A 15,885-nucleotide genomic window follows, 5' to 3' on the forward strand; every position below is an offset into this window, starting at 1 on the left:
ACAAATTAAAGTATTTCAAAAGCACCACGTCTTCCCTTCAAAGAAAATCGTTTTGAGGCTTGATGATGATACACTATCAGCAAAACTATCAAAATTAGGGAACACAGACAGACAAAAGATTCATTATTTTCTATCTTTCTTTCTTGGATTATTTTGGGGGGAAGCCTGGTTGCCCTTGGCATCCATGAATACACACCACTGATAGGAATTTAAAAAAGATATACACTAAACAAAACACCAATTACATGAATATGCCAAAATCCAGATGAATTCGAAATTCCCATTTGTTTATATTTTTTATTTTACCAAATTATTCTCATTGAGATAAAAAACTATTAAGAGAAAGACTTGGCCAAAATAGCAGCACATAACGTTTTATACAAAGACAAATTGACAACATAAAACACCAATCACAACAATTTAAAAACATCAATATACACATTGAGCAGACAAGATGCTTTGGTAGGGGTGTAGTGCATCTACATTGACAGTCGGTTTACCACTGTTGTGTCCTCAGCAAACTTAATGATGGTGTTGGAGTCATGTTTTGCCACACAGTCGTGGGTGAACAGGGAGTACAGGAGGGGACTAAGTGCACACCCCTGAGGGGCCCCAGTGTTAAGGATCAGCGTGGCAGACATATTATTTCCTACTCTTACCACCTATAAGTTTGCCTGCATTAAAGTCCCAGAACACTAGGAGCGCCGCTTCTGGGTGAGCATTTTCTTCTTTACTTATGGCCTTATAGAGTTGGTTGAGAGCTGTCTTAGTGCCAGCTTTGTTCTGTGGTGGTATATAGACGGCTACAAATAATATAGATGAGAACTCTCTTGGTAGATAGTGTGGTCTACAGCTTATCATAAGGTATCATAAGAACAGCTTCTCTGTTCTGTCGGTGCATGGAAAATCCCTCCAGCTCTATATTATCCGTATCATCATTTAGCCATGTCTTGGTGAAACATATTGATATACTGTATGTTACATACATATATGATATTACAGTTTTTAATGTCCCGTTGGTAAGATAATCTTAATCATAGGTCATCAATTGTATTTTCCAATGATTGCACGTTGGCAAGAAGAACGGATGGCCGTGGGAGTTTTATCACTCGCCTATGGATTCTCAGCAGGGCAGCCCGATCTGCGGCTTCTTTTCCTGCCTCTTTTCTTCAAGCAAATTACGGAGATCTGGGCCTATTCCAGAGAAAGAGCAAATAACAGCGATTCCAGACTCATCCTTTCTCTCCATCGTCCTCTCTTCTAAATCAGCTGCTCCAGAGACCATAAAAGACCTTAAAAAATATATAATTCTGCTAGTTTAATTTTCTTTTTCAATCATCCAGGCAGTATCACAACCTGCCAAGATTGGGAGTCCCATAGGGCGGCGCCCAATTGGCCCAGCGTTGTCCAGGTTTGGCCGGTGTAGGCCAAATATACTAATTTGTTCTTAACTGGTTTGCCTTGTTCCTCTTGTTTTAACTTAAATATATATGTGTAAGTAATTTAAGGGAATGGGGGTAATATCAGTAATTTAAGGGAAAGGGGGTAATATCAGTAATTTAAGGGAATGGGGGTAATATCAGTAATTTAAGGGAAAGGGGGTAATATCAGTAATTTAAGGGAAAGGGGGTAATATCAGTAATTTAAGGGAATGGGGGTAATATCAGTAATTTAAGGGAATGGGGGTAATATCAGTAATTTAAGGGAATGGGGGTAATATCAGTAATTTAAGGGAATGGGGGTAATATCAGTAATTTAAGGGAATGGGGGTAATATCAGTAATTTAAGGGAATGGGGGTAATATCAGTAATTTAATGGAATGGGGTAATATCAGTCATTTAAGGGAATGGGGGTAATATCAGTAATTTAAAGGAATGGGGGTAATATCAGTCATTTAAAGGAATGGGGTAATATCAGTAATTTAACGGAATGGGGGTAATATCAGTAATTTAACGGAATGGGGGTAATATCAGTAATTTAACGGAATGGGGGTAATATCAGTAATTTAACGGAATGGGGGTAATATCAGTAATTTAAGGGAATGGGGGTAATATCAGTAATTTAAGGGAATGGGGTAATATCAGTAATTTAAGGGAATGGGGTAATATCAGTAATTTAAGGGAATGGGGTAATATCAGTAATTTAATGGAATGGGGGTAATATCAGTAATTTAATGGAATGGGGGTAATATCAGTAATTTAATGGAATGGGGTAATATCAGTAATTTAAGGGAATGGGGTAATATCAGTAATTTAAGGGAATGGGGTAATATCAGTAATTTAAGGGAATGGGGTAATATCAGTAATTTAATGGAATGGGGTAATATCAGTAATTTAAGGGAATGGGGTAATATCAGTAATTTAATGGAATGGGGTAATATCAGTAATTTAAGGGAATGGGGTAATATCAGTAATTTAAGGGAATGGGGGTAATATCAGTAATTTAACAGAATGGGATAATATCAGTAATTTAAGGGAATGGGGGTAATATCAGTAATTTAATGGAACGGGGTAATATCAGTAATTTAAGGGAATGGGGGTAATATCAGTAATTTAAGGGAATGGGGGTAATATCAGTAATTTAACGGAATGGGGGTAATATCAGTAATTTAACGGAATGGGGTAATATCAGTAATTTAAGGGAATGGGGTAATATCAGTAATTTAAGGGAATGGGGTAATATCAGTAATTTAAGGGAATGGGGGTAATATCAGTAATTTAAGGGAATGGGGTAATATCAGTAATTTAAGGGAATGGGGTAATATCAGTAATTTAAGGGAATGGGGTAATATCAGTAATTTAAGGGAATGGGGTAATATCAGTAATTTAAGGGAATGGGGTAATATCAGTAATTTAAGGGAATGGGGTAATATCAGTAATTTAAGGGAATGGGGTAATATGCCTTGATGAAGCATTGGATTGCAGACAAATAAATAATTGATGGTCCATTATTTTTATTCACTACCACACTGACTGATAACAATACTCTTCCTGGTAATTGTCTAGAAACCACCATTAAAAATGTTCAAAGAGAATGTGTTCACTCCTCCATTGAATCAGGGAATCTCATGTTGCTGTTTGTCTGAGGACAGATAGATGGACTGTATGTTCCTATCCCACCTCTATGAAAAGATAGGCCTAATAATGGCAACTGAATGCTGTACAACAATAAAACGCATTATTAACTTACTTACTTGACAATTTTTAGGGCCTTCCGCCTGGTATAGAGGTCCTGGTTGGCAGGAAGCTTGGCCCCAGTGATGTACTGGGTCGTAAGCAATACCCACTGCAGTGCCTTGCGGTCAGAGGCTGAGCAGTTGCCATACCAGGCAGTGATGCAACCAGTCAGGATGCTCTCGGTGGTGCAGTTGTAGAATCTTTTGAGGGTATGAGGACCCATGCCAAATCTTTTCAGTCTCCTGAGGGGGAATAGGTTTTGTGGTGCCTTTTTCACGACTGTCTTGGTGTGCTTGGACCGGTCTAGTTTGTTGGTGATGTGGACACCAAGGAACTTGAAGCGCTCAACCTGTTCCACTACAGCCTCGTTGATGAGAATGGGGGCGTGCTGTGTCCTCCTTTTCCTGTCGTCCACAATCATCTCCTTTGTCTTGATCACATTGAGGGAGAAGTTGTTGTCCTGGCACCACATGGCCGGGTCTCTGACCTCCTCCCTATAGGCTGTCCCGTCGTGGTCGGTGATCAGGCTTACCACTATTGTGTCATCGGCTAACTTAATGACGGTGTTGGAGTCGTGCCTGGTCATGCAGTCATGAGTGAACAGGGAGTACAAGAGGGGACTGAGCGCGCACCCCTTCGGGGCCCCGATGTTGTGGATCAGCTCGTTGAATGTGTTGTTACCTACCCTTACCACATGGGGGCAAAATATCCTCCAAACACCAGCTTCTCTGGCATTATCACTTTTATAGAATGGGTTACCAACATATTCAAATAATGATTGACATATATTTTTTTTGATTTATTTATTCATACTATTTTATCCTTCCACGAGATTTAGTCCCAACACAAATCTAGGGTTGCTACCCATGCCAGCTGTATCTATGGACGCGACCCAATCGTCGATCTAAATGTTCTATTGCCATACTGGCTGGCAACGTTCCCATCCCTTGCTTGCTAGCTAGCCAACTACGGCTAACTTTCAGTCACATCAAACAGTGCAGCCAGAAAACAACAAAGTACCTGAATTTGCATTTGATAACGCAGTTTTCTAGAGACATTTGGATACATCCATAACAATGAGCTAATAAGCCGCAATTTCACCTGGCATAGGAAATGTGCTCTCTTGTCAGAACATTGTTGTTCAGAGGAGCTAGCCAACAACACAGCTAACACAATCACATCAAACTGAAGCTGGAAAAACTACATACTAGTTGCACTTTGTTCCGTTTGACCTGCTTTCTATAGGCATTTCTTTGTTTATATCCATAAAAATTATGCCACTGATTCATGATTTCGACTGGCTGAGAAATGCGGCCTGCCTGTCTGTCTCCTCCCGACACTTTCATTACGATGGGACGGCTTGAATATTGAAACAATGTTGCAAATGTTGGAGAGACAGACCCCAAGGTTTATGCAAATCTCCGCTGTTGAAACCAAAATGTTAGTCTAAAAGAAACTTGAGGTAATGTCTAGATGCCTTTTATAGTGGTAATCAAGTTTATAAATTGCCTGGCTGGGCTGATGAGACAGTGGATTGCGCAGGCAAATGGAACAGAGTAAATAGGCATTTTAACGTTATAGATTTAGCCGGTGGTAACTTGTGGAATAGACATCGGCTTTAATGGGGTTTTAAGGCTGGAATGAGGTTTTAACCAATCAGCATTCAGAATTAGACCCACCCATTATATAATCCTAAATAAACAATGCATACAACAAAGTCGATGTGCTTTTGATGAAGATTACTATCGAGTGTCCCAGTGATCTTTTGGCCTCCATACCATTTGGATGTATAGCGGACTTAAAACGAAAAAATATCACTATGAATATTCTTAATGACAATGTCACAAGATGTAGCACAGTCAAACACATGTCACTTATGAATGAATTGATTAAGTCCTGTTTTGCATTTATTTATTCGTGATGAGGAGGGTTCCCAGATAGGAGCCTTGTATTAACACACAATGCCTCTCCCCACTGCTCTCTCAACATGTCCCTGGCGCTCCCCTTCAGTTTGTTACAGGGTGAACTTAAGTGTCCATACTTACATTTCTTAGCAGTATTAACACGTGTATAATATTCTGTTTTCATGTAATTTCATCGCCAGTTATGTTGGTTGTTAAGACTATATAAAAGTTGTAGTTAAGCCTTCAGCTGTTTTCACATTTTCCTTTGCCTTTCCCCATGAGCTTTGTCTGTCTATATGCTGTCATCTGCTGGTTCAGATTAGACACCACCACAGAACACATTTATTACTGTCACACTGAGGACATGGTGATGAATATCGAGTTTCTAACTGGAGAGAGTAGTAACTTATCAATGATTGAAAACTACATCAACAACTGTCTGGTTTAGCGAAGGTACATTAGGCCAGGACTCTGGTCCTTATTGGACATGCCCCAGCAGGTCTAGACAGTCGTTAACTGAACACACACTGTTCTGTTTGACCAAAAGGCACACTGTACAGTATCTGTTTGAGCAAGGGTGCGACTACGGTTTAGTAAATTAATAATCCACAGCTAACCTGCATTATGCACTCCTTTAGAAGTGAGACTCTGCCTGCTGTCATTGCCCTTAAAAAAATAAAAATAATAATTGCCCTTATGAAAAAAGATTGCAGTCAGAGTGCTGTTTAATTGCAGTATAACAGCAGTATGCAGCAATTATTGCAACTGTAATAACACAGCCGACTGCAGTTACTGAACTTTTACCTCAGTTTCAAAACTGCAATCTGCATTCTACTGGCTTGGTCTCTCTTCAAGTCTTTGGCTGTAGATTGTTCCTGCTCGGGTCCTCTGAAATAAAGCACCCTATGCAAAACATTACCAACCATACGAGCATGAAAAGGCAATACTTTCTGGCAGGCTGATTTCCCTATCATCAAAAATAAGTTCCTCTTTATGCAACCACTCTCAACTCAGTGACTTTGCCTACATACAGTAGGCTTTGTTATACGATGACAGAATAACATTCAGACAGGTCCTAGACATTAATATATAAAATAAACAAAAACTAGTTGTTTCACAAATTCACAGAGTTCCGCAGAAGTCTTGTTGCCTACTCAGGAAAGACCATGGCTATTTTTTCCACCTTCCATTGATTAGAGTTTTCCACCTTCCATTGATTAGAGTTTTTCTTAATTCAGAGGGCCAGGATCCAAAAGCGGTTGTTTGATATTGAAGATGGAAGGAGCAGCGACGCACACTGTGATAACGCCTACAACAGTGGTGGTGGTGTTGGTCCATGACATGTCCTCAGTGATGTGGACGCTGAAGAGCTTTAACTCCAATATTAAAATGGATTGGACAGTAATGTTGTCCCACACTAGATGGTGCTACAATACAAGGCTAAGAAACAGGGCTGATGAAGAACATTACAGTTCATTCTCTTATTGATTATTCCCAAAAATGATCATATAGGAATAATATATTCATATATGTGACCCGTTTCAGGAAACTTGTCCTATGTTGCGGGTCACTACTTCACAGGACAGGCGTTTGAACGTAAACTGTTTTTTTATCATGCGTTTTTTAGCAGAAATGCCTTCTCGAACATGTGAACTTTCATGTGCCTGAATAACAAACTTGTATGCCATCTGTAAATACAAATTCAATTGTTAAATTATGAGCCTAGTTGGTTTAGCCACAGAAAAAAGACAGTAGTCTTCTTGCTTGCCTCTGAGAAAAATGAGTGGACTGGACATGCTGAGAGATGAGTTTGAATTGGTCTTCCATATGTCTATTGAGCTGATCAGTATGTGTTGGTAATCCTGGCTAATGCAGCTAATGTTAGCTGGCAGGCTCGCTAGCTAACATTACGTGTATGCTCTTATTATTCGTATCTCATAGCCATTTGCTTGGCTAGCTAACATTGAGCCAGGTTGGTGACGTCATGAGTTGGGATTATGGTTCATTGTTTAGCTAGCTACGAGTCTACTGCACTGAACAAAAATATAAATGCAGCATGCAACAATTTAGAATATTTTACAGAGTTACAGTTCATATAAGGAAATCAGTCAATAATGTTTTGGGGGGCCCTAATCAATGGATTTCACATGACTGGGAATACAGATATGCATCTGTTGGTCACAGGTACCTTTGAAAAAGTAGGGGTGGGTATCAGAAAACCAGTCAGTATCTGATTAGACCAACATTTGCCTCAAGAAGCGCGACACATCTCCTTCACATAGAGTTGATCAGGCCATTGATTGTGGCCTGTGGAATGTTGTCCCACTCCTCTTCAATGGCTGTGCGAAGTTGCTGGATATTGGCGGGAACTGGAACACGCTTTTGTGCATCCTGGTCCAGAGCATTCCAAACATGCTCAATGGGGAACATGTCTAGTGAGTATGCAGGCCATGGAAGAACTAGGACATTTTCAGCTTCCAAGAATTGTGTACAGATCCTTGCGACATTGGGCCGTGCATTATCATGCTGAAACATGAGGGGAAGGCAGTAGACGAATGGCACAACAATGGGCCTCAGGATCTCATTACGGTATCACTGTGCATTCAAATTGCCATCGATAAAAATGCAATTGTATTCGTTGTCCATAACTTATGTCTGCCCATACCATAGCCCCAACGCCACCATGGGGCACTCTGTCCACAACGTTCATAATCTCGCCCACATGACGCCATACTTGTGGTCTGTTGTTGTGAGGCCGATTGGAAGTACTGCCAAATTATCTAAAAACAATGTTGGAGGTGGCTTTCCTGACACAGTTTCTGACAGTTTGTGCAGAAATTCTTTGGTTGTGCAGACCCACAGATTCATCAACTTTCTGGGTGGCTGGTCTCAGACGATCCCTCAGTGGAAGAAGCCAGATGTGGAGGTCCTGGGCTGGCGTGGGTACAAGTGGTCTGCGGTTATGAGGCTGGTTGGAAGTACTGCCAAATTCTCGAAAATGGTGTTGGAGACGGTTATGGTAGAGAAATTAACATTATCTTCTCTGGCAACAGCGCTGGTGGACATTCCTGCAGTCAGCATGCCATTTGCACGCTCCCTCAACTTGAGACATCTTTGGCATTGTGTTGTGTGACACAACTGCACATTTTAGAGTGACCTTTCATTTTCCCCAGCAAAAGGTGCACCTGTATAACAATCATGCTGTTTAATCAGCGTCTTGATATGCCACACCTGTCTTGGCAAAGGAGAAATGCTCACGAACCGATGTAAACAAAACACATTGCCTTTTTTGTTGTTCAGTGCACATAGTATGGAAACTTGTCAAAAACACCTACTGTACATTATTTGAAATGCTGCCAGGGTTTTGCTTTGTGATGCAATACAGGGGGATACTCAGACTAATTAGTGATTCTGGTCTGAATATACAGTAGTGAAGCAGTAGTCAAGCTAACATTTTAGAAAAATCACATATAGTTTAAGATTTGCAGCCTTCCCATTGCAGTATCATCCACAATACACTAAATGCAAATAGAAAAAAAAATCCATATAATTTTTGCACCATTTAAATCGATGTGTTCCTCAAATTCGCTCGGACTTACTGGGACTTGTAACGGCTTTCTTCAGGTGAAGGAGAGTCGGACCAAAATGCGGCGTGGCTATTTAGATTCATGTTTTAATGAAACAAGGAACACGAATCAATACAAAAACAACAAACGTAACACGAAAACCGAAACAGCCTATACTGGTGCAAACTAACACAGAGACAGGAACAGGAACAATCACCCACAAAAAACTCAAAGAATATGGCTGCCTAAATATGGTTCCCAATCAGAGACAACGATAAACACCTGCCTCTGATTGAGAACCACTTCAGGCAACCATAAACTTTTCTAGATAACTCTACTAATTCACAATCCCAACACCTACAAAAAACCCAAGACAAAACACACCACATAATAAACCCATGTCACACCCTGGCCTGACCAAAATAATAAAGAAAACACAAAATACTAAGACCAGGGCGTGACAGGACTAAGACAATGCTTCAAGGAACCACTGACTTATTCTGTCAAACAAAGACAATACATTTTTTTCCTACTTTCATTCTATCTCACCAAAACAAGTTAAGCAGCTTTGACTGTTGAACCATCCATATACTGTATAAACCCCATCTATCAAACTGTCTAATCTAGACCATCCATATACTGTATAAGCCCCATCTATCAAACTGTCTAATCTAGACCATCCATATACTGTATAAACCCCATCTATCAAACTGTCTAATCTAGACCATTCATATACTGTATAAACCCCATCTATCAAACTGTCTAATCTAGACCATCCATATACTGTATAAACCACATCTATCAAACTGTCTAATCTAGACCATCCATGTACTGTATAAACCCCATCTATCAAACTGTCTAATCTAGACCATCCATATACTGTATAAACCACATCTATCAAACTGTCTAATCTAGACCATCCATATACTGTATAAACCCCATCTATCAAACTGTCTAATCTAGACCATCCATATACTGTATAAGCCCCATCTATCAAACTGTCTAATCTAGACCATCCATATACTGTATAAACCACATCTATCAAACTGTCTAATCTAGACCATCCATATACTGTATAAACCCCATCTATCAAACTGTCTAATCTAGACCATCCATGTACTGTATAAACCCCATCTATCAAACTGTCTAATCTAGACCATCCATATACTGTATAAACCACATCTATCAAACTGTCTAATCTAGACCATCCATATACTGTATAAACCCCATCTATCAAACTGTCTAATCTAGACCATCCATATACTGTATAAACCCCATCTATCAAACTGTCTAATCTAGACCATCCATGTACTGTATAAACCCCATCTATCAAACTGTCTAATCTAGACCATCCATATACTGTATAAACCCCATCTATCAAACTGTCTAATCTAGACCATCCATATACTGTATAAACCACATCTATCAAACTGTCTAATCTAGACCATCCATGTACTGTATAAACCCCATCTATCAAACTGTCTAATCTAGACCATCCATATACTGTATAAACCCCATCTATCAAACTGTCTAATCTAGACCATCCATATACTGTATAAACCCCATCTATCAAACTGTCTAATCTAGACCATCCATGTACTGTATAAACCCCATCTATCAAACTGTCTAATCTAGACCATCCATATACTGTATAAACCCCATCTATCAAACTGTCTAATCTAGACCATCCATATACTGTATAAACCCCATCTATCAAACTGTCTAATCTAGACCATCCATATACTGTATAAACCCCATCTATCAAACTGTCTAATCTAGACCATCCATATACTGTATAAACCCCATCTATCAAACTGTCTAATCTAGACCATCCATATACTGTATAAACCCCATCTATCAAACTGTCTAATCTAGATCATCCATATACTGTATAAACCCCATCTATCAAACTGTCTAATCTAGACCATCCATATACTGTATAAACCACATCTATCAAACTGTCTAATCTAGACCATCCATATACTGTATAAACCACATCTATCAAACTGTCTAATCTAGACCATCCATATACTGTATAAACCACATCTATCAAACTGTCTAATCTAGACCATCCCTATACTGTATAAACCACATCTATCAAATCTAATCTAAACATATACTGTATAAACCACATCTATCAAACTGTCTAATCTAGACCATCCATATACTGTATAAACCCCATCTATCAAACTGTCTAATCTAGACCATCCATATACTGTATAAACCCCATCTATCAAACTGTCTAATCTAGACCATCCATATACTGTATAAACCACATCTATCAAACTGTCTAATCTAGACCATCCATATACTGTATAAACCCCATCTATCAAACTGTCTAATCGACCATCCATGTACTGTATAAACCCCATCTATCAAACTCTCTAATCTAGACCATCCATATACTGTATAAACCACATCTATCAAACTGTCTAATCTAGACCATCCATATACTGTATAAACCCCATCTATCAAACTGTCTAATCTAGACCATCCATATACTGTATAAACCCCATCTATCAAACTGTCTAATCTAGACCATCCATGTACTGTATAAACCCCATCTATCAAACTGTCTAATCTAGACCATCCATATACTGTATAAACCCCATCTATCAAACTGTCTAATCTAGACCATCCATATACTGTATAAACCACATCTATCAAACTGTCTAATCTAGACCATCGATGTACTGTATAAACCCCATCTATCAAACTGTCTAATCTAGACCATCCATATACTGTATAAACCCCATCTATCAAACTGTCTAATCTAGACCATCCATATACTGTATAAACCCCATCTATCAAACTGTCTAATCTAGACCATCCATGTACTGTAAAACCCCATCTATCAAACTGTCTAATCTAGACCATCCATATACTGTATAAACCCCATCTATCAAACTGTCTAATCTAGACCATCCATATACTGTATAAACCCCATCTATCAAACTGTCTAATCTAGACCATCCATATACTGTATAAACCCCATCTATCAAACTGTCTAATCTAGACCATCCATATACTGTATAAACCCCATCTATCAAACTGTCTAATCTAGACCATCCATATACTGTATAAACCCCATCTATCAAACTGTCTAATCTAGATCATCCATATACTGTATAAACCCCATCTATCAAACTGTCTAATCTAGACCATCCATATACTGTATAAACCACATCTATCAAACTGTCTAATCTAGACCATCCATATACTGTATAAACCACATCTATCAAACTGTCTAATCTAGACCATCCATATACTGTATAAACCACATCTATCAAACTGTCTAATCTAGACCATCCCTATACTGTATAAACCACATCTATCAAACTGTCTAATCTAGATCATCCATATACTGTATAAACCACATCTATCAAACTGTCTAATCTAGACCATCCATATACTGTATAAACCCCATCTATCAAACTGTCTAATCTAGACCATCCATATACTGTATAAACCCCATCTATCAAACTGTCTAATCTAGACCATCCATATACTGTATAAACCCATCTATCAAACTGTCTAATCTAGACCATCCATATACTGTATAAGACCATCCAAACTGTCTAATCTAGACCATCCATATACTGTATAAATCTATCAATCAAACTGTCTAATCTAGACCATCCATATACTGTATAAACCACATCAATCAAACTGTCTAATCTAGACCATCCATATACTGTATAAACCCCATCTATCAAACTGTCTAATCTAGACCATCCATATACTGTATAAACCACATCTATCAAACTGTCTAATCTAGACCATCCATATACTGTATAAACCCCATCTATCAAACTGTCTAATCTAGACCATCCATATACTGTATAAACCCCATCTATCAAACTGTCTAATCTAGACCATCCATATACTGTATAAACCCCATCTATCAAACTGTCTAATCTAGACCATCCACACAGTCTGTGATTCGTAACAAAGTGGTGTCCTTCCCCACCACTTGTTTTGGTATACAGCTGTATATTGAACAGCTTCCCAAATCTCAGACTTTAGCTTTAACTAAAACACTATGCAGCCCCACATTGTCACAATTATATGGTGTTGATATGATATGTATTACGATTCTCATTATTCCACACGTATTGCAGTTATATATTGTGATTTTATTGTGATTCGATGTTCCAAACATTGCTCACTATATGTCTGTGGCAGAGAGACTGGAAAGCATGAGAAAATAATGGAAGTAAAATTGCCCCCCAAAATACGCTTCCTATTTCAAATGACAATGTCTATGAAGGAAAACAGTCTACGAAGGAAAATAAGAGTTTTAGAGCAGGGACGGCCAACTAGCACAAACATTATAGTTTGTTATTGTTGATGCGATACGACATGATGTATCGTGGAAAATGATATCCCAATGTGTAACTATCCATTTTCCCTTCATTACTATTGGATAGGCGTTTTAACGGTCTTGCTGTTATAAATGTAGTTCCTTATTGACACCATTGAGGAAGGGTTTGTTAAGATGACAGATTAGTTTATCGTAGCTTCTGGTCACTACTGTATGTATTGTCTTATCAAAAGGAATAAAATGAAATATAGTGATTTAAAGATATGCTTTTTATTAAAATGTCCATAAGCAGATGTAGCAGAAAAGCAACAACAAGTAATAAATGCAGCATGTATAAAATAGTGAAGGAGAAACACCCTGAAACGCTATTATCTCCCCATAATATTTGATTGTTCCATTAATCAAAGATATAATGAATCCTTTGAATCCCATATGATTCGTACCTTTATAGTGATAAAATGTGATAACAACGCATGTTGACCCAAGCTGACAGGACTGTTTGAATATTCCTATCCGATGGACGCTGACAGAACTGTTTTTTTATTTCACTATCTGATGGGCGCTTCATGAGAATTTAACCTGAATGAATTTGAATGTTTGAATAATTTGGAAGTATTTTTGAGGTGATTCCTCACTTGAAGCAGCACAAAAATATTTCTTAACATTCAAATTCATTCATTCAGATAGAGACATAAAAAACAGTTCTGTCAAACATCCGTCCAACATATAGGGTCAGTTTCCTGGACCCAGATTAAGTTTACTCCTGGACTAAAAAGCATGTAGAATGGAGAATCTCCATGGAAAGTAACTAGTCCAGGACTAGGCTTAATCTGTATCTGGGATACCATCCCAAAGAGCAGGACATACTTTTTCCCCCTAATAAATAGGAGTTACTGTTTCCAGTGCTGTTTCCTGAGTACTGTTTCCAGCCCCTTCCATGTCCACCAATCCCCAGTGGGCTCCGATGGAGGTGATCCCAGCACCGTTGAAGCGACCGCTGAGGATCCTCAGCTCATTGCCCATGTTGGTTGGGTAGAAGTTGAAGGAGACCTGGTTGGGCAGGCCGGCTGACAGAGTGCGCCCCATGTTAGTGGTTAACACCAGGTAGCAGATGTAGTCTGCTGGGTTGTACTTCCCAGACACCTCAACGATGGCCTCATCATTAAACAGCTCCATCACCTGCTTTACACTCCCTTCGTTACCGAACACAGGAGACCAGGTGTTGCCGTATCTCAGCTGGAACCTAAAACAGAGGAAGCTTTTCACATTGGTTGTGTTTTGATAAGGCACATTCAGACAGAGACAGCAGGTAGCGTCAGAGAAAATCAAGGAATTACATTTTACATTGTACTCTGGGTTAGATAAGATAACAATATCGTTTGGTCATAAACTGAATATGTAATAAACACAACAAATAAATAAATACATAAAAAAAGAAAGAAAGAAAGAAAGAAATAATGAAAGTCTGTTGGGTAGTGTAGTTGGACTGAGTCAGTGGTGTTTGTTGGGTAGTGTAGTTGGACTGAGTCAGTGGTGTCTGTTGGGTGGTGTAGTTGTACTGAGTCAGTGGTCTCTATTGTGTAGTGTAGTTGTACTGAGTCAGTAGTGTGTGTTGGGTAGTGTAGTTGGACTGAGTTAGTGGTGTGTGTTGGGTAGTGTAGTTGGACTGAGTCAGTGGTGTCTATTGGGTAGTGTAGTTGGACTGAGTCAGTGGTGTCTGTTCATGGGTCAGGGTCTGCTCACCCGCTGATGAAGTTGTTGCTGTTGTAGTTGTAGTAGTAGTAGTAGTAGTAGTAGTTGTTGTTGGTCTCCCACACTCTGACTCCTGTGATGCGCCCCTCACCGTAGGAAGCAAATGGGGTGCCACCTCCCTGACCCACCGCAGAGGAATACGAGTACGGGTCTTTGATGGCTAAAATAACATGGCCAATATGTTTACTATATTTACTATATTAATAATACATATTTATATATACATAATTTTAATTTTACCAACAGATTTCTGAAAGATCTTTACATTATGAATAAAGTGCAAATGAATTAACTTCAGTACATTCTGCAATGATTTAATCCATCAGTTTATGTCTCAAAGAAGAACTCCTCAGTCTAACTGAAAAATACAAGTTGGTGAAAGCACAAAAGCTAATTTTTAATAATTATAATTCAGAATTGTATTTTTATAACTCACGCATTGCCAAGCAGCCAGCCAAGAACACTGTGACAACCAGGATTAAGAACATTCTGCAAAAGTGAGGCATCAACACTTAAGACCTTTAATTTCAGTCAATTTCACTCTCATTCCATTTCACTTTAAATGGCAAAACCTGAAAGAAAATGTAGTTAATAATGTTTTTCATAGTAGTTTGTCAAAACAAATTAGTCATTTTACCTGTCAGGTCAACCAGTGTTTCCTAGGAGGGAGAAGAAAATAACCTTTTGAATTGTGACGTAACAAACAACAAACCATTATTAAACCAAGAACCAAGAGATAATGAGTATTAACTTCATAACATTTCCCACACCAGTATTATGCATTAAAAACAAGTGCACATTTTCTATTGAATTAGTTGTGTAGTTACCCACAGTGCTATCTTGAGATGTGTGTGAAAACCTGTGAAAGCTTCTTGTCTCTCTGTCTCTGCCAGGTCCTTATAGTCTACTGCTTCCTCTAAGAACTGCATTTATACCTGCTGAACATTCCATCAGCTCTAGATGGAAGGAGCATGACAAAGAACACCTTTCGTCAATCACTATTGAGAAGTCAGACATTGTTTACTAATTGGTCGAGGCTACTTTGGGAGGGAGTATCAAGGAAGTACTATAAGGAAATAATAATTGTGTTCTTTTGAATTGTAACAAATTAATGATCTGAAATAGGGATTAACAAAATATACAATCTAACAACCGAACAATTA

The 15,885-nt window shown here is 38.7% G+C and overlaps 2 protein-coding genes across 3 annotated transcripts in view; both read right to left on the reverse strand.

The window, feature by feature from the left end:
• The window catches only part of LOC135519834 (focal adhesion kinase 1-like), a 36,273-nt gene extending 32,362 nt beyond the window's left edge, over positions 1 to 3,911 (reverse strand). The window contains exons 1-3 of the mRNA XM_064945042.1: positions 3,868 to 3,911; positions 3,664 to 3,754; positions 3,194 to 3,354 (exon numbers count right to left, since the gene is read on the reverse strand). Coding sequence (XP_064801114.1) covers positions 3,194 to 3,354; positions 3,664 to 3,754; positions 3,868 to 3,911 — 296 coding nt within the window. The remainder of the gene's footprint in view (positions 1 to 3,193; positions 3,355 to 3,663; positions 3,755 to 3,867) is intronic.
• A 9,313-nt stretch (positions 3,912 to 13,224) lies between these two features.
• LOC135520962 (zymogen granule membrane protein 16-like) lies at positions 13,225 to 15,630 on the reverse strand. Of its 2 annotated transcripts, none has more exons than XM_064946843.1 (5): positions 15,554 to 15,630; positions 15,360 to 15,381; positions 15,159 to 15,211; positions 14,714 to 14,882; positions 13,225 to 14,213 (listed from the first exon to the last, which is right to left on the reverse strand). In XM_064946843.1, the coding sequence occupies exons 3-5, from the start codon at positions 15,208 to 15,210 to the stop codon at positions 13,847 to 13,849; spliced, it is 588 nt and encodes a 195-aa protein (XP_064802915.1). In that variant the 5' UTR covers position 15,211; positions 15,360 to 15,381; positions 15,554 to 15,630; the 3' UTR covers positions 13,225 to 13,846. The 2 variants fall into 2 exon arrangements, with proteins under 2 accessions (XP_064802915.1, XP_064802918.1); XM_064946846.1 differs by having other exon boundaries at positions 15,550 to 15,623.
• Positions 15,631 to 15,885: the final 255 nt, after the last annotated feature.

This window comes from Oncorhynchus masou, chromosome 29 (assembly GCF_036934945.1).
Source record: "Oncorhynchus masou masou isolate Uvic2021 chromosome 29, UVic_Omas_1.1, whole genome shotgun sequence".
Taxonomy (NCBI): domain Eukaryota; kingdom Metazoa; phylum Chordata; class Actinopteri; order Salmoniformes; family Salmonidae; genus Oncorhynchus; species Oncorhynchus masou.